The 19,020-nt window shown below is 35.7% G+C and overlaps 1 protein-coding gene across 1 annotated transcript; it reads left to right on the forward strand.

Annotated features, from left to right (window-relative positions):
- The first annotated feature begins 1,931 nt into the window (after positions 1–1,931).
- Positions 1,932–18,571, forward strand: GSL03 (glucan synthase-like 3). Its single transcript, XM_023691625.2, has 43 exons — positions 1,932–2,258; positions 2,698–2,904; positions 3,058–3,158; positions 4,118–4,236; positions 4,325–4,418; positions 4,563–4,673; positions 4,761–4,877; positions 5,095–5,187; positions 5,256–5,347; positions 5,512–5,638; positions 5,897–6,034; positions 6,137–6,213; positions 6,295–6,388; positions 6,692–6,814; positions 6,901–7,018; positions 8,508–8,842; positions 9,023–9,075; positions 9,161–9,221; positions 10,435–10,516; positions 10,613–10,662; positions 10,799–10,885; positions 11,108–11,245; positions 11,341–11,435; positions 11,526–11,610; positions 11,744–11,904; positions 11,993–12,116; positions 12,197–12,294; positions 12,367–12,484; positions 12,685–12,836; positions 12,972–13,081; positions 13,157–13,282; positions 13,406–13,474; positions 14,071–14,233; positions 14,307–14,466; positions 15,074–15,193; positions 15,271–15,389; positions 15,503–15,586; positions 16,210–16,322; positions 16,421–16,650; positions 16,733–17,527; positions 17,614–17,664; positions 17,742–17,927; positions 18,033–18,571. The coding sequence occupies exons 2-43, from the start codon at positions 2,721–2,723 to the stop codon at positions 18,285–18,287; spliced, it is 5,808 nt and encodes a 1,935-aa protein (XP_023547393.2). The 5' UTR covers positions 1,932–2,258; positions 2,698–2,720; the 3' UTR covers positions 18,288–18,571.
- The last annotated feature ends 449 nt before the right edge of the window (positions 18,572–19,020 follow it).

A 19,020-nucleotide genomic window follows, 5' to 3' on the forward strand; every position in this document is an offset into this window, starting at 1 on the left:
TCTCTCTACAACACGTGACATGGTAAAAGAAAAACAAAATACCAATTAGGTAACAGAACAAGCAAACATAGAATTGTATTTATTACTATTTGCTTTATTATATTCTTTATTTAGTTTAATTAAACCTGTTGGAAGTTAATTATAGTTTGATTTAAATAGCATACCATATAATATTTTAGTTGGTTGAGAACATTAAATGCCAAATCTAGATTTCAAATCCTGATCGGAATATTATGTCTGAGTCGTTATATATATAATATATATATATATACACATTAAAAATTAAATATATTGACAGTTTATATTATTTCTCCTATAATTATTCATAAAAAAAAATGTTAATTTAACAATGATGACTATGATTTAGATAGTTAACCAAACATAAAAATATGACATAATATGTAGCCAAACATCTTTGATACATTGCTTAAAAGAATGGCTTATCACATATGATTCTCGTTTATAAAATTACATGTTAAAATTGTTAGACGAACACGACTCTCCACAATAGTATGATATTGTCTACTTTGAGTGTAAGCTCTCGTGACTTTGCTTTGGGCTTCCCCAAAAGGCCTCAAACCAATGAAGACAGTATTCTTTATTTATAAACCTATGATCATTCTCTAAATTAGCCGAGGTAGAACTTTTATCATCCAACAAATATTAATTCAATAATGCATACGTAACAATAAATAACACAAATAATATATTTATTTATTTTTAGTATAATTAATACGAGGTATGAAAATTTGAACAATTATGATTGAATTATCCACGGAAAGTTTATCAAAATTTACTAAAATTTAAAGAAATATATCTTTTATCGAATAAATTTTTTAATTTAATATAACATAAATATAAGATATTATTTTTTAAAATTTTAAATAAATGTATATATTACCTTTTAAGTCAACTAACTAATATATATTTATTAAAAACATTTTATAGATCAAGTGCCATGCAGTTGATTCTTCTCGATTAAGATTTTAAAATGTGGACGTCGTTATTTAATGTGAAATTGTGGACTAAAATATCGATTAAGATTTTAGTCTCTCACTTTAATATATATATATATATATTTATTTATTTATTAAAACATTTTTAATTTTAATAAATATTAATGTGGACGTCGTTATTAATGTGAAATTGACAGGATATGACCAAATTTTAATTATATATTTATATATATATATATATATATATATATATATATATATCACATAAATTCAGCAAATTTAAAGCATCTTTCGTATAAGGAAAAAAGAAAAAGAAAGGCATTATAGAAATAATAATAATAAACAAGTGGGAAGTGGGATCTTTTTTTTTATTTTATTTTCTATTTTTATAAAGTATGCTTTACCATACTTTTGCTTTTTGGACGATAAATATTTTACAGCAAAGTATTAAAGTTAGGCAGAAAAAATGGTAATATTACCAAAAAATAAAAAAATAAAAAAATAAAAAAAGACTTCAAATAAGTCTTCCTTCTATTGATTTTCCTAATGAATTATAAAATATTAATTTATTAATTAAAAATATTTAATTTAAGAAATTTCATTTGAATTATTTTCTAAAATACGGTGACTAATTATGGGCTTCACAAATTCAATGGTAAAATTAAGAAAAATACGATTGGGCCAGGTTATCCTGAAATTCTGTGCATGAGAGTAAAAATCGTGTGTGGCCAAGCTCAGATGAACCCGTCAAAAGAAGTCAAACTAAATTGACAAGTCAACTACCAGATTCGGCTGGGTGGCCGACGAGAAAAATCATTCGTCGTCAGTCGAATGGGTCTGTTCGTAAATATCAGAAGTTCATGGGCATTGGAGGAAAGGCAAAAGTTGAAGGGGTACGTGGCATGTTGTGATTGGGTAAAGGCTTGGAACTGAGAAATCGGCGCGTTTTATTCAGTGATTCGTCCACATACGCAGTCGTCTTCTTCCTCCCAGTTCTTGCTGCTGTATTCCTTTCTCCCCGCTCTCTGCTTCGTCCCAAATCTCTCTCTCTAACTATTTGAAAATTTTCAGTCTTTGAATTTCTCAAGCTATGTATGAACATTTCATTTACTGTTGTCTTTGTTCTTTGCTGTCGAGACTTTGTAACTAGCTTCTTTTTGCTTTTTTTTTTTTTCTTCCATTACTAGACGGCCCACTTCTCTCATTCTTTATCTCGACTTTTCGTTTGTTTTTTTGGCGATCCCGATCACTTCTTTTGGAGCTTTGATTCAAATTCTCTGCTGCTTAGCTGAACGAGCTCGGGTACGGCCTGATGGATTTGGACTGTTTTTTCTTTTTTCTTTTTGATTTTGTTACTTACTGCTTGGATTTTGGTATTTGGTAGTGAATTTTGGATTGGTGGATATGATTTCGAGGTCGATTTTTGGATGAAATGTGGAATTGGAATTTATCGTACTTATTGTTCTTGCTTCGTTGCTTGCTAATCAAGCTTCAATCTCTTTATTAATCTACTAGTTGGTGGGGTTATGTTCCTTTTCTTCCTGTTTTTGATTTCTTGATATTAAAATTGCAGCGAGTTTATTGATAATTGCTTCCTCGTTCACTCTTTCAATTGGTTCTCTTTTCTGAATCCACTGTTGTTCCTCTCGCGAGCTAAATTTTGAAGTGGGAATCTTCTAAATTCATGTCGAGTTTTTGTTTTTAGGCTTTGAGTTTAAGAATTTCTCTGGAAACTTTGCAGGTAGACAGGAGTACTGGTTAACCATGGCTCAACGAAGGGCTTCGGATCAACCACCGGGTAAGAAAATCATGCGAGCCCAAACACTAGGGAATTTAGCTGAGTCGATCATGGACAGTGAGGTGGTTCCTTCTTCACTCGATGAGATCGCGCCAATTCTTCGTGTTGCTAATGAAGTCGAGGCAATCAATCCGAGGGTTGCTTATCTATGTAAGTTGCAGCAACTTTGCTTGGAAATTTGGAACTCGTTTAAAGTACTACTTTCTTCTTTGATTCAACTGCTGAGGAATTATATTCTTGAAGAATTACTTCGAGAAGAAAATTGATGTTAACTTCAGTGAACCATTGCGTTTTCTGGGTCAGGTCGATTTTACGCATTTGAAAAGGCTCACAAATTAGATCCCACTTCAAGCGGACGTGGTGTTCGGCAATTTAAGACAGCACTGCTTCAGCGTCTAGAGCGGGTATTTCAGTTCCTCTGTCTGTTCTATATCTCATGAATATCTATTTGTAGCATAGCGGACTACCCAAAATCATCTGGGAGTAATGTATTGGTTGGGTTGTTAGAACCACAAATCTCACAAATCTCCACAATGGTATGTTCTATATCTCATGAATATCTATTTGTAGCATAGCGGACTACCCAAAATCATCTGGGAGTAATGTATTGGTTGGGTTGTTAGAACCACAAATCTCACAAATCTCCACAATGGTATGGTATTGTCCACTTTGAGTATAAGCTCTCATGGTTTTGCTTTTGGTTTCTCGAAAAGGCGTTGTCTTACTAATGGAGATATATTCCTTACTCATAAACCCATAATCGTTCTCTTAATTAGCCATGTAGAACTCCCTCCCAACAATCCTCAACTATCTTCCCCTTGGACAAAGTACACCATAGAACCTCTCCTGAGGCATATGGAGCCCTCGAATAACCTCCCATTAATTATGGCTCGACTCCTTCTCTAGAGCCCTCGAACAAAATACACCCTTTATTTGACACTTGAGTCACTTTTGACTACACCTTCGAGGTTCACAACTTTTTTATTCGACATTTGAGGATTCTATTGACATGGCTAAGTTAAAGACATGGTTTTGATACAATGCTATGAATCACAAACTTCCACAATGGTATGATATTGTCTACTTTAAGCATAAGCTCTCATGACTTTACTTTTGGTCCCTTAAAGGCTTCGTACCAATGGAGATGTATTCTTTACTTATAAACTCATGATCATTCTCTTAATTAGCCAACGTGGAACTCCCTCCCAACCATCCTCAACCGGGTTTGCTTTGATGGTAGCTATATATTCATACCAAAGAAAAAGAAAAGTAATGAACTGTAAAAATGCACCTTGCGGTGAAGATATCCATTTAGACTAACTTCTTTTCATCTATGTTGCTGAATGGAATTGCTGCTTTTCAGGAAAATGAAACAACATTAGCTGAAAGGCAAAAGAGTGATGCTCGTGAAATGCAGAGCTTCTATCGCCATTACTACACAAAATATATTCAAGCCTTGAACGAGCCTGGCAAAGCTGATCGGTAGTTTTAAGATAAATAATGTAGTTCGCTTGGTTGTTTGAATTTGTTGCACTGCATTATTTGAACTGATGGTTCTCTTCCTGATCAGTACCCAACTGACAAAAGTTTATAAAACTGCCTCAATCCTCTTTGAAGTTCTGAAGGCTGTGAATCAAACAGAGGCTGTAGATGTAGCTGATGAGGTAAAAATGATAATATTATAATGTAAACGTTGCAAGATATTCGTCTGTTCACCTTTTATTTGATTACTTGCAGTAATATCTTGAATTAACCTGTCAAGTGCTGTTTGTGCACATGACTACTGATGATATGTTTTCTTCTCTAAGATTTTGGAAGCTCACACCAAGGTTGAGGAGAAACAACAGATGTATCGACCATTTAATATACTTCCTCTTGATCCTGATAGTGAAAATCAGATAATCATGAGAATTCCTGAGGTGTCATCATGTTATCTTTCATTTTTTCGGGTTCTAGTTTGAATCTTCACGAGCTTGATGTATATTAGCACCTATTTGCTTTTACAGATTCAAGCTACTGTCACTGCCCTTCGTAATACCCGGGGTTTGCCATGGCCAAAGAATCACAATAAGAAAGTAGATGAAGATATCCTTGATTGGCTTCAAGCCATGTTTGGTTTCCAGGTGATTAATGAAGTTTATTGAACTGGTGTAGACCTAATAGGAGAAAAGCGTTCTTAACCTTTTATTGATGCTTTGAAAGTGAAAACTAGTACTTATTCTAAACGAGTGAAAAAACTAATAAACGGCCAAGAACTTAACCTAGAATTTAACAAGAACTATTCCAAAGATTCCAGTAATGAAGCTTCATCATAAACATATTTTCACTCACTAATTGCAGGAGGGCAACGTGGCAAATCAAAGGGAACATCTGATTTTATTAATTGCAAATGTTCAGATGCGCCAGTTACCGAAGCCTGATCAACGACTCAAGGTTTTATTCCGCTCAACTTTTCTTTTGCTTCATAGTCTCTATTTTCTGCTAACCCTTTCGCATTTTAGTTGGATGACCGTGTTCTTACAGAAGTCATGAAGAAGCTTTTCAAGAACTACAAAAAATGGTGCAGGTATCTGGACCGCAAAAGCAGCCTTTGGTAAGACTCTGTTAGAATTCAACGATCTATCTAGTTAGTCTTTGTAGGAATGTCAGCACAATAAAACTTCTGCCTTTTGTTACAGAGAGAATCTATTTATAATTTACAGTCCAATAAACTTTTAAACCATTGCTATCTTATACATGACTTTCATATTTTGATAGGTTGCCAAAAATCCAACAAGAAGTTCAGCAGAGAGAGTTACTATATATGGGGTTGTATCTTCTTATATGGGGAGAAGCTGCAAATTTGAGATTCATGCCCGAGTGCCTTTGCTATATATATCATCATGTATGCATTAGCATCTCAGTATAATTTGCTTAAACCTGTATACCTTTCTTTGCCTTTTGCCTTTTGTTTTGATCATATTCTCGAACTTGACCTAACACTTGGAAGAATTTCTACTTAAATTTTCAAGTTACTCCAAGAAGTGGTGATAAGATAGCTGGAACCAAAAGTTTCCGAACTTGAGCAATTTACATAAGTGTAATTGATTCCTCTCTGTTAGTTGACTCTATGGACTCACTGTACGACGTTAAAACTTTATAGATGGCATTTGAATTGTACGGTATGTTGTCTGGAAGTGTGAGCCCAACGACAGGAGAGCACATCAAACCAGCTTATGGTGGCGAAAAAGAGGCTTTCTTGACGAAAGTTGTTACTCCAATATATGACATTATATCTAAGGTATTGCATATAATCTTCTTGATCATTGAAATAAGTTGGTTTCCAGTTCCTTCTGCGAATTGATAGCTGGGTATCTCCTTCATTCATAATTTGCATTTATAGGAAGCAAGCAAAAGCCAAGACGGTAAATCAAAGCATTCACAGTGGAGAAATTATGACGATTTGAATGAATATTTCTGGTAAGCCTTTTGTCATCAGTTCATTTCTACTCATATTAAGTTTTCTAAAATTTGAAGAATTTCGGTGGTGCACTTTTGTAGGTCTATTGATTGCTTCCGCCTTGGTTGGCCTATGCGATCTGATGCTAATTTCTTTCAGCGTCCTCCAGAACCAGTTAGAGTTAACAAAGATGATGTATGCAAATATTTCAATTTCTGATATTTGTTTGTCCATGTTCTTGTAGACTCATATTCACTAGAGGAACATAATTCTTTTAAGAAAAGAGGCAGCTTATTTAGCCATAAGATAAATCGTGATCCTACGCAAAAAAATTTTTAGGTGTTATCCATTTAGTCTCTCCATGGTACATTAGTTGAGCCAAAAATATTAAATGGCTTTCTAAACAATGAATAATGATCTCCTCCCCCTACAGTTTCTAGTCTATAGACTTCTTTGCTGGAATAGTGTACTCACGATGATAAAATGTATCATTTTCAGGAAAAGAAACTAAATGGCAGAAATCGATGGATGGGAAAAGTTAATTTCGTGGAAATACGTTCATTTTGGCACATATTCAGAAGTTTTGACAGGATGTGGAGTTTTTTTATATTGTGTTTTCAGGTAAGTTACTTGTCGTGGCTTCTTTTCTTTCTTTCCTTTTATTTTCTTTCTTAAATTGGTAATATTGTTGGAATATGTTCTCCAAGGCAATGGTAATCATTGCTTGGAATGGTTCAGGAGATTTGGGTGCAGTTTTCGAGGCCGACGTTTTTAAGAGAGTAATGAGTATCTTTATAACAGCTGCAATCTTGAAATTCGCACAGGGTATTGAAAACTTGTTCATTTCTTCTAATGCTTCTCGTTTGGTTATTTACGTAAAAGAATGTGCTCTACCTGTACTTCATGTATATTTCAATTCACTAAAGCTTCTCTTATGTTTCTTATACTTCCATGCTAGGATTTTTCATTTTAATATGTTGTTTAATTTCAAATAAATTTGAAGAAAAAAGCACAACAAAGATAGAACATTGGAGCATTCATTTATATGCTTTTGGAATACACTTTTTTTCCTCTCTTCATAAGATACATAACTATCATTGTCAAAGGGGATTTACAGAAGAGGGGGTAGAGGAGGTATCCCCACACATCAAAGGATTAAAAGTAATCTATCAGCTGGTGGGTAATTGAACTATGCTATAATTACAAAATAAATTAGAAGAGGGAGACCAAGTAGAAGCAAAAATTTTCTTAGATTGGACCTGTTTTCTGTAGAGTTAGTTGAGTTGTGCTAACATGGCCTTTTTTTTTTTTTTTCAGGCTGTTGTTCTTTTTTAATATTATTTTGTACTTCATTTTTTTTCAACACATGGATATTCGTTTTAGATCATAATTGGCTACCTCTGCTTCATTAGATCAGTTGAGAAGAAATAACCAGTCAAATCTCGTTGAATAGCCAAACCTCTCTTAAATACAAGTGCACAGGCGGTTAAACTTAAAACAACTATTAACAATAAAACTAAAATATAACAGACTAACCAAACTATTCTTAGGACCATGGATCTCCACAATGATATGAATCACAAGCTCTCATGGTTTTGCTTTTTGTTTCTCCAAAAGGCCTCATATCAATGGAGATGTATCCCTTACTTACACACCTATGATCATCCCCTTAATTAGTCAACGTGGGACTCCCTCCCAACAATCCTTCCCTCGAGCAAAGTACACCAGATAGCCTCTCTTGAAGCCTATGGAGCCCTCGTATAGCCTCCCCTTAATCGAGGCTCGAGTTCTTCTCTAGAGCCCTCGAATAAAGTACACCATTTGTTCGATACTTGAATCACTTTCGACATCACCTTTGAGGCTCACAACTTCTTTGTTCGACACCTGAGGATTCTATTGACATGGTTAAGTTAAGGGCATAACTCTAATACCATGTTAAGAACCATGGACCTCCACAATGGTATGATATTGTCCACTTTAAGCATAAACTCTCATGACTTTTTTAGTTTCTCCAAAAGACCTTAAACTTTCGTGACTTTTTTAGTGTCTCCAAAAGACCTCATACCAGTGGAGATGTATTCCTTACTTATAAACCCACGATCATCTCCTTAATTAGCCAATATCGGACTCCCTCCCAACATTCCTCAACAACAATTATTATTATTTTTATTTATTTATTTATTTATTTTTTATTTTTTTTGTTTCTCTTCCTTAAACGAATGACAATAACAACAATCTGAGCAGATTTTTTTTTTTTTTTTTTTTTTTTTTTTTTTACATTGTATATTTATTTATTTATTTGTTCCATTTTCAGCTGTTATTGATATTGTCCTAAGCTGGAAAGCAAGGAAGAGCATGTCCTTCTATGTCAAGTTAAGATACATTCTCAAAGTTATATCAGCTTTGGCATGGGTTATAGTTTTATCTGTAGCGTATGCCTTTAGTTGGAAGGATACCTCTGGCTTCACACAGACGATCAAAAGTTGGTTCGGGAATAGTTTAAGCTCACCTTCCTTCTTCATTGTAGCCATTGTTATTTACTTATCTCCAAACATGCTTTCTGGGCTGTTGTTCCTTTTTCCAACAATTCGGCGTTACCTGGAACGTTCAAACAATAAGGCTGTGATGCTCATGATGTGGTGGTCTCAGGTAATGAGATCAATGCTTCAACCTTCGTATTAGACAAGTCATTTCCGGTTTTGGACTAAACCACAAAATACTTGAACGTTAAAACTGGTGCTTTTTCTTTTTCAGCTTAGTATATAGACACTTCATAGATTTTGATTCTTGTCTTACGAATTATTAATCAAATGCTTGAATCCATTCCAGCCTCGGCTTTATGTAGGAAGAGGAATGCACGAAAGCTCATTTTCACTCCTGCAGTAAGAAGTTTGATCTTGGGTGTTGAGTAGGCAAGCTTAAATCATCATGAACTTCTCTTAATTTAAGTTTCTTTCTGATTTTCAGGTACACTTTCTTCTGGGTTCTTCTGATTATATCAAAGTTAATATTCAGTTACTATCTAGAGGTACTTATCCGATTCAATGCTTAGAATATAAACTTTTCCCCAGGATTTGAAGGAACCCCATTTATTGATATTTATTCAAATTCGTTTATCACAATTTATTTGGTCAGCGTAGTTAACTTAACAGGCCTCAACTCTAACTAACCATAACATCTTAACCAGACCTCACCAATAGTAATGTACACCCACATGCTAAAACAGAAGACATGAATTTGCCTCATAAAGCTGTGAGCTGAGAAGCTGGCGAAGCTTTGGTAAAAATTCTGCAATTTGATCTTTCGAAGAGACAAATTGAACTGACAAATACTTTTCATCCTTCTTTTTGCACGCGCATGCACACACACAAAAGGTCTTGTTAACATTTACATGAAATATTGGATAGCTGTCTCAAGGAAATATCAGAAATATTATAGATAAGGAGGATTCTGCAAAAAGATGTTTAGATCACAAGGCAGCCATCATAGCCAGTACAATTCAGCTGCTGTTGACTGAGAATATAAAGTTTATTTTCTGCCTCAGCGGAAGACCCTGAGATAGCTCTGTGTTCGATCAAACACATTTCCTGTACAAGCTAAGGAATGAGGGTCAACATTTTGAGATAAATTTGGTTTGAGTTACGGACTGTTGTAAGTTTAATTCAAGGAAAGCAAGAACTTTTCTTTACAAAAAATTGAAAACGTCATAGAGCCTTTGGAAAGGAGAAACGAAGGTAGAAGTATTAAGTTGGCATTTGTTAGTAAGACAACTAGTAGGAATTTAACATCCTAGGTTGAAGGCCGCCGTAGGGTTTGAATCCATTTTTCCAAAGTCCTTTTCACATGTATCAATGCCACAGCCAATTCAGAGTGGTTCTTTATTAGTTATCAGCATTTCCATTGGCAGTGACGTCTAGAAATAATTCAAACAATGTTTCAAGTTTTTGTTATTTATGTGACTCTTTAGGTTGCTGTGGTTACACTGTACACCACTATTTTCTTCTTATGTTCAGTCTATAAAGTATCAACCAAATACATGCCATCCTAACGTTGTTAAAATGGGAATAGATTGATGAATGAATTGTAGGGAGAGTGCAGATTTATTGACAAGTTAGAAATCTAATAGTACAATGCTTCATACAATAGTTAAGAAATGTTTGTCAAAATGTTATGATCTAGTTGGTGGTTTGGAAATTGTCTTAATGCAGTGTATTATTCATTACTACTGTTGCCTTTTGCAGATTAAGCCACTTGTGGGTCCAACAAAAACCATTATGCGAGTTCATATTGGAATATATAGATGGCATGAATTCTTTCCTAGAGGTTAGAGCATATCGTAACATGAGGACAATCAATGATCAGTTTCCCTATGAAATGAATTTTCATTATTTTTTAATTTTCTAAAAAATATTATTGCAGCTAAGAATAACATTGGTGTCGTGATCTCAATCTGGGCTCCCATTGTTCTTGTACGTGATTATGCATTCAAAAATTACATCAGCTATTTCTCTCCCAAAAAAAAAAAAAAAATTACATCCGCTAATCCACTATTTCAAAGCATATTTCTCTTTCTACTGGGTATTTTACATAAGCTACTTTTTGTAGGTTTACTTCATGGATGTGCAGATTTGGTATGCCATTTTCTCCACAATATTTGGGGGAATTTACGGTGCATTTCGTCGCCTTGGAGAGGTAGTGGAACTTCATTCTTTTTATCCTATTCCTAAAATGTCTCACAATAACCTTTAGTCCTAGTCGCCCCTCCCTTTGACAAAAATTATGTTCATCAAACGCACACAGTCACATATCTACAAAACATTTTTCACTTGTTTTAGTTTCTTTTCACATAGTTTTAACCTGCATATGTAAGCTTTTGAATCTTGGAACTGTACTCAATATTGATCTTGTAATTAGATACGAACATTGGGAATGTTGAGGTCTCGATTTTTATCACTTCCTGGTGCTTTTAATGCCTGCTTGATTCCGGTGGAAAAGAAGGATCATACTAGAAAGAAGGGGTTGATGGCCAATTTAAGTCGTAAATTTGATGAGGTTTGGTACTACCACTTGACCTAGATAAGTAATATAAAGTTTTTCCTCCTTGAATGAAAGGATTATTCGATCTTACTGAGATAACTATAAAATAGATAACACCGGATAGAGACGATCAGGCTGCGAAGTTTGCTCAAATGTGGAACGAAATAATTATTAGTTTCAGGGAGGAGGATCTGATAAGTAACAGGTGAGATAAGTTTGCAATCTTTGTACATCTGACACTCCATATTTTCATTACAACAATCTCAAGTTCTTAATTTTTTCCGTTTTGTTCCAGGGAAATGGACTTATTACTTGTACCCAACTGGATTGACCCTGACTTGGCCCTCATCCAGTGGCCTCCCTTTTTGCTTGCTAGCAAGGTGTTATATCCTTGCCTACTTTATTTTTTATATATTCGTCTGTACTTGGCAAGGTGTTATATCTTTGTCTACTTTATTTTTTATACGAGTTCCGCTTAATCTGTTATAACTTTATCCTGTCCTTGTTATGTAGATACCGATAGCATTGGACATGGCCAAAGATAGCAATAGAAGAGACCGGGAGCTTAAGAAGAGACTAAGTACAGACAAATATATGCTCTGTGCTGTTCGAGAGTGCTATGCATCCTTTAAAAGTATAATTAATTTCCTGGTTCTTGGAGAACATGAGAAGTTGTAGGTTATTCTCATTAATCTTAAGAAAGTACGCAGGTTTGTCCACTTATTATGTTTCTCTAACTTTCTGTTTGTTTTCTTTTTCCAGGGTAATAAAGGAGATCTTCACCATAATTGATGATCATATAAAAGAAGACAATCTGATAGTTGAACTAGATATGAAAGCTCTTCCTAATCTCTACCATCAATTCGTTCGGCTGATTGAATATATGGTGATTCTATCTTCTATATAACATTTATATTTTTATTTATTTCACTTGTTATTGGTTCTTATTATATCTCATTGTTGCAGCAAAATAATAAAGAGGAGGATAAGGATCAGGTTGTAATAGTCTTGCTGGATATGCTAGAAGTTGGAACAAGAGACATAATAGATGAGGAGATTTCCAGGTATGTCTTGTGGCTAGAATTGCCTTTCTTCTATACCAGTGTTTCCATTTATTTTATTCCCCCTCTCTGTAGTTTGGTTGAGTCAAGTCATGGTGGATCCTCTGGAAAAGATGGGAAATCAAGATCACTTGATCGGCTTTTTGATAAACTCAACTTTCCAATTCCTGAAACTGAAGCTTGGAAAGAAAAGGTAAGTTCCATGTGATATGAAAACTTGATACTACATGTTTTGACGATGAACCAATTAGATACAAATTTCGTTAATGCCTGAAGACCTTGCATAAGGCTATTTGTATATTCTTTTTTTCCAGTTACATCTATGTTTACATTCTTTTCTCTTTAGAAATATTTGTAGAACTCTCCCTTGCGTTAACCTATAAGCATTTGCAGATTAGAAGGCTCCATTTATTGCTTACTGTTAAGGAATCAGCTATGGACGTGCCATCAGATTTAGAAGCCAGGCGGCGTATATCGTTCTTCTCCAATTCGTTATTCATGGAGATGCCCCCTGCTCCAAAAGTTCAAAATATGCTGTCATTCTCGTAATGTCTTGACTTAGAAACTTTTAATAATGAAGATATTGACAACTTATATTAAAATTTTGCTGGTGGTAATACATATGATAAACTTTCCCTTAATGATTCTGTATCAATGGAATTTCCTTTTTCTTGGCGTAGTGTCCTTACACCGTACTACGATGAAGATGTTCTCTTCTCTATGAATCTTCTGGAGAAGCCAAATGAAGATGGAGTGTCTATTCTTTTCTACTTGCAGAAGATCTTTCCAGGTTCTTTCTTGCTCTTCTCTTTGATTTATTATATATCGTTGTAGTTCCACTTTATAAGGCTTATAATTCCAACAGAGCAATGGACGAACTTTCTTGAGCGAATCCAGTGTAATAGTGAAGAAGAGTTGAGAAACAATGAAGAGCTTGAAGAACAGCTCCGTCTTTGGGCATCATACAGAGGTCAAACATTGACCAAGACGGGTAATATAACAGCACCACCAACACCCCCCCCCCCCCCCCCCCCCCCCCCCTCCCCCGAGTGTGCGCTCTATTCTTTATCATTGTTTCGTCTTGACCCTTTTCTCTGATCAATGAAAACAATAGTACGTGGCATGATGTACTACCGCAAAGCTTTGGAACTTCAGGCATTCCTTGATACTGCAGAGCATCGAGGTATTTACAAGAAGTTAGTTTAGTATGTTTCTTTTCTAATCCCTGGTGTACACTAGTCCACCAACACGTCCGATACTGATTGCTTTTCTCCTTCAAGTATGAATTCCCAAGAAAGAAATTTCTGTTTCTGACCCTTTTTAATCCCAAGTTGCAAATTCATAAAGTTTCAAATGTGGTTGAAGTAGGATAAATGGACCCCTGTCAGATATATCTGTACAAAGAATATGCGCAAGGACGTGCGTGTATGTGAGGAGGGTTAGTTAGCTATGTAGCTGAGGGCGGGAATATGTTGAACACCATGGCAGTTGTTCTTGTGTAAAGACTCAAACCTCTGCAACTGTCTGAGAGTGGCATCTTCTCACCTCATTTTGGCTATGTTGGATTAGTAAACTCTTATTACCAATAAATCCAGTACAAAATTGTATGTATATTGGCTTGAGGAATTAATTGAAATTGGGGGTAGAAGATTAAATAATTTTTAATATTTTATTTCACCAAAAAGAGGCAAATGTGTACTAAAAGCATGTCTCATGTTATTCCACTTATAAATAGTATAAATATAAGAAAAGCTTTTATAAGTTTATTTTTTTACCCAGAATTGTTGAAAGGCTACAAGGACTCTGTGGATAGCCCTTTGTGGGCGCAATGTCAAGCATCAGTTGACATGAAATTCTCATATGTTGTCTCCTGCCAGAAATATGGTATTCACAAACGTTCTGGCGATCCTCGTGCTAAAGACATTCTGAGGCTTATGGCTAAGTACGTTTCTAATAATAATCTTCCTCGCTGATTCTATTAGCCTATATTCATGTTATCACTACTCATTGTGTAGGTACCCATCTCTTCGTGTTGCATATATTGAAGAACTTGAAGAGCCATGTAAAAATAAATCCCGGAAGACTAATCAGAAGTCCTACTACTCAGTTCTAGCAAGGGCTGCTTTGCCCACAAAATCAAAAGATCCCATTGAACAAGTTCAGAATTTAGACCAGGTATAAATCCTGATTATCGTTGAACATAGATTGGTTCAGTAAGTACAAGTACTGAATAGAATGTTAGATGATTCCTATCGTTGAACGTGAGATTTCCTTTTTATATTCTTTCATTTGTTCTTTATCAAGGCTTGGTTTCTCGGTAGGAAAAAAAAAAGATTTATTGGTACAGATTGCGCATTGCAGTTTGATATACCCTAGTGGTTCTAGAATTCTATTTTCAACCGTTTGATTAGTCTCATTTGGGGCCACCTGCATAGACAACTAGGCTAGAGTATTGTGAATAAGGTGGCGAAAGGCCTCACTTTGGGGAGGTGGTGTTGCTATCTGAGAACATCCTGGAATAATAAGAAAGGTGTATGGGATATGAGAATCCATAAAATTCAAGGCTTTTCTTTCGAGTTCATATTCTAAATCCTTTTGTGATTATGATTATCAGAAAAAAAAAAAAAAAAGGAATCATGCAGGGGCAATTTGTCCCCTGCGCCTCTCTTTTGTGTTTGTATTAAATCATATCTTCAGAAGCATGCTTTCCTCTATAGTTATCAACTTATGAACCTCATTCCCACTCACGGCTGATGCGAGTGTTTAACTCCCCGTAATATAGATCATATACCGGGTAAAACTTCCTGGGCCAGCAATATTGGGTGAGGGGAAGCCAGAAAATCAAAACCATGCAATTATTTTCACCCGTGGGGAAGGCTTACAAACTATTGACATGAACCAGGTACCACATATTCCAATACAATGCGTAGGAAACTTGTATGTTTGCTAATAATCAGAATGTGAACTACCTTTTAATAGGATAATTACATGGAAGAAGCCTTCAAAATGAGAAACTTGCTGGAAGAGTTTCTTACAATGCATGATGGTGTCAGATATCCTACGATTCTTGGACTAAGAGAGCATATATTCACTGGCAGGTACCTATCAGTTTTGTTTACTGAAAATTGATTCAATTTTTCCTTTGTTCTGAATAACATAATTTCATCACTGCAATTAAGTTTTTCACTTCTTTGTCTGATCAATTTTGCAGTGTTTCATCTCTTGCTTGGTTTATGTCAAATCAAGAAAACAGTTTTGTCACTATCGGGCAGAGATTGTTGGCGAACCCTTTAAAGTAAGATTTCTACTTTGTTTTCTCACTGCTTTGTTTTACAACATGGTTATACTGTAAACACTATGGTTATAGGACTAGGGATAGAGGTACCCCTTTCAAAAACTACACAACGCGAGCCTTCCAACTTATTCTGTTTACATTCTTAGTTTGGCCAAAATCTGTTTAGGTTTGTGACCATTCCAAAAGTAGGTTGAGTTTCCTATGAAGTGCAACAGTAGCAAGACTTCCGAGGTCATGGTTAAAGTCAAGATTTGAACCAATAAAAAATGAAGTCAGATTGTTCACAAAATCTAAATTGCTACAAGGAATGAGCACTTTGGAAGAACTTCAAAAGTTTTTGCAAATTCTTCGAAAACCAGGCATCTAAAATACCCAGAGGAATGGAGAAGCTCTTGTGATTTCAGGACCTACAAACTCAAGATCATTCATTTCTATTTATTACAAATCATCCCGAAATAGCTATGCATTTTGAAAGTGATTGTATCAGAGGGTATCATTCATTTAAATTTGTTACACATCAGCCCAAGGAGAACGGATATCCTTGCATCTAATTTTGGGTGCCTTAATGCTCATTCTTAGTCATCTCAATTTAATGTATCTTATGTATTTGGCTTTTTATTCAGAGTTCGATTCCATTACGGCCATCCAGATGTTTTCGATAGACTGTTTCACCTTACCAGAGGGGGTGTTAGTAAAGCTTCGAAAGTCATCAACCTGAGTGAGGACATATTTGCAGGCATGTTCCTAATCATAAAAGCCCTTTGTTTTGTATTCAAACAAGTAATCTGGTTTAATCATATATCCCATTCCTGTGTATGTGATTATGAATTTCAGGTTTCAACTCCACCTTGCGTGAAGGCAATGTTACTCATCATGAATACATACAAGTTGGTAAAGGGAGGGATGTCGGCCTTAACCAGATCTCTATGTTTGAGGCTAAGATAGCCAATGGTAATGGTGAACAGACATTAAGCCGTGACATGTACAGGCTAGGCCACCGATTTGATTTCTTTCGCATGCTATCTTGTTATTTCACCACCGTTGGTTTCTATTTCAGTACTATGGTAAGTTTGAGAACTCTGTCTTTCTCACATCTCTGTTCATTTTTTCTTTACTCATGAGATAAGCTTAATTTCTCATTGACAGCTGACAGTGCTCACAGTCTATGTCTTTCTATACGGCCGCCTTTACCTTGTTCTCAGTGGCCTTGAAAAAGCTTTGAGCACTCATCCTGCCATTAAAGACAACAAGTCCCTTCAAACAGCTCTTATTTCACAGTCCGCTGTACAAATTGGACTTCTGATGGCATTGCCTATGATGGTTGAAATTGGACTGGAAAGGGGCTTCCGGGCAGCTTTAAGTGATTTTATACTAATGCAGCTGCAGCTTGCGCCTGTGTTTTTCACATTCTCTTTGGGAACCAAGACACATTATTATGGAAGAACATTGCTTCACGGGGGTGCACAGTACAGAGGTACCGGTCGTGGTTTTGTGGTGTTCCATGCCAGATTTGCTGACAATTACAGGCTGTATTCTCGCAGTCATTTTGTCAAAGGAATTGAATTGATGATTCTTCTTCTGGTTTACCACATACTTGGCGTCTCATATAGAGGCGTGGTTGTTCATGTCTTGATCACCATATCAATATGGTTCATGGTAGGAACGTGGCTTTTTGCACCTTTCCTCTTCAATCCATCAGGCTTTGAGTGGCAAAAGATAGTCGATGACTGGACAGATTGGAAAAAATGGATTGTCAACCGTGGAGGAATCGGAGTATCTCCTGATAGAAGCTGGGAATCTTGGTGGGAAAAGGAACATGAACATCTACAGTACTCTGGAAAGCGCGGCATCTTCGTTGAGATATTACTATCACTACGGTTCTTCATTTTTCAGTATGGACTAGTGTATCACTTGGAGATAATCAATTCCCAAAGCTTCCTGGTACGAATAAAGTTTCCTGGTTTAAAGATGTTTTCACCAAGCATACAACCATATTTATTCTTCCTAACTATCACTTAAAATCTCAGGTTTATGGGCTTTCTTGGGTTGTGATCATCTCAATATTGCTCCTGATGAAGGTAACAAAAACCTATTTGGGTTATTATAAACCATAAACTTTGTGCTTAAGAATCTTATTTGGATTCAAACTTTGTAGGCTGTATCTGTGGGAAGACGTAAATTCAGTGCAAGCTTTCAGTTGTTATTTAGGCTGGCCGAGGGTTTTATTTTCATAATCTGTGTGGCTGGTTTCATTACATTAGTTGCAGTCCCTCATATGACAATCAGGGACATCATACTGTGCCTTCTTGCCTTCTTGCCAACAGGATGGGGCCTTCTCTTGGTCAGTTTACTGAACCATCTCCATGCTTAGAGACACTTTCTTACACTCCTTTCTGCTCACTAATTCATCAACTGTCTGTATTCATCTTCATGGTTCAATACACAGATTGCACAAGCTTGTAGGCCCTTGATTCATAATACTGCAATATGGGGATCGGTTCGAGCCCTGGCTCGGAGTTACGAGATCGTGATGGGATTGCTTCTATTCACACCTGTAGCCTTCCTGGCCTGGTTTCCATTCGTTTCAGAGTTCCAGACACGAATGCTGTTCAACCAAGCATTCAGCAGAGGTCTGCAAATTTCTCGGATTCTTGGGGGGCCTAGAAAGAAGGAGAAGAGCTCCTCCACGGACAAAGAGTAAATATTCACAAACATTACTACAACACTACAAGATGATGCCCAAACTTCTGAACTGTACATATCTCCCCTTCTCTTCATTACTGTAAATTTATGGATTGTCTTTTCTCATTCACATGATTATTATTAGACTGAAGGTGGTGGGTGGCCATTTCTTCAAATTACCATTTACCATCTCATCATATTTGCTGATATTTTATTAGAATTGTAAGAATGAAACTTTCTTTGTTACATTTCATATTTTTGAATGGATTCCCACTCAGTATTATTTTAGTTTATGTTCTTTCATCTTCATTCTACTTTAGCTTTAAACTTTTAAAGTTTCATGTCAAGAACGCGTAGTCGCGTCAAGACTGCTAAAATAATGTTAGGATCGATACCATTTGTTAGCTCTGATACCAATTATTAGAATCGCTCAATAACACACACTCGATACTCAATCAAGATAAACACAAAAAACAGGAGAGAGAAATGACTTCAGGTATGTCAAGAGGATGACTTCAGGTATGTAGAATAAAATAGAATACAAGGAATGAAGAAAATATGTACATATAGATTGAATACAGAGGAATGGAGAACAGTACATATTGAGAGAACCGACCCTGGTGATATATATAATTTCAATTTACTAAATATAGCATTCAAATATTTAAACTACTGTCTAATCTAACCAATAAATCTCTACAATTTACTAAATATAGCATTCAAATATTTAAAAGATATAATCACATCATCAT

Source organism: Cucurbita pepo, chromosome 12, assembly GCF_057944985.1.
Source record: "Cucurbita pepo subsp. pepo isolate OVF chromosome 12, ASM5794498v1, whole genome shotgun sequence".
Taxonomy (NCBI): domain Eukaryota; kingdom Viridiplantae; phylum Streptophyta; class Magnoliopsida; order Cucurbitales; family Cucurbitaceae; genus Cucurbita; species Cucurbita pepo.

Coding starts and splice junctions, on each gene's coding strand:
- GSL03 (XM_023691625.2), top strand. CDS start 2,721: ATGGCTCAACGAAGGGCTTCGGATCAACCACCGGGTAAGAAAATCATG. Junction 3,159..4,117: donor TGCTTCAGCGTCTAGAGCGG/GTATTTCAGTTC, acceptor GCTGCTTTTCAG/GAAAATGAAACAACATTAGC. Junction 4,878..5,094: donor AAGCCATGTTTGGTTTCCAG/GTGATTAATGAA, acceptor CACTAATTGCAG/GAGGGCAACGTGGCAAATCA.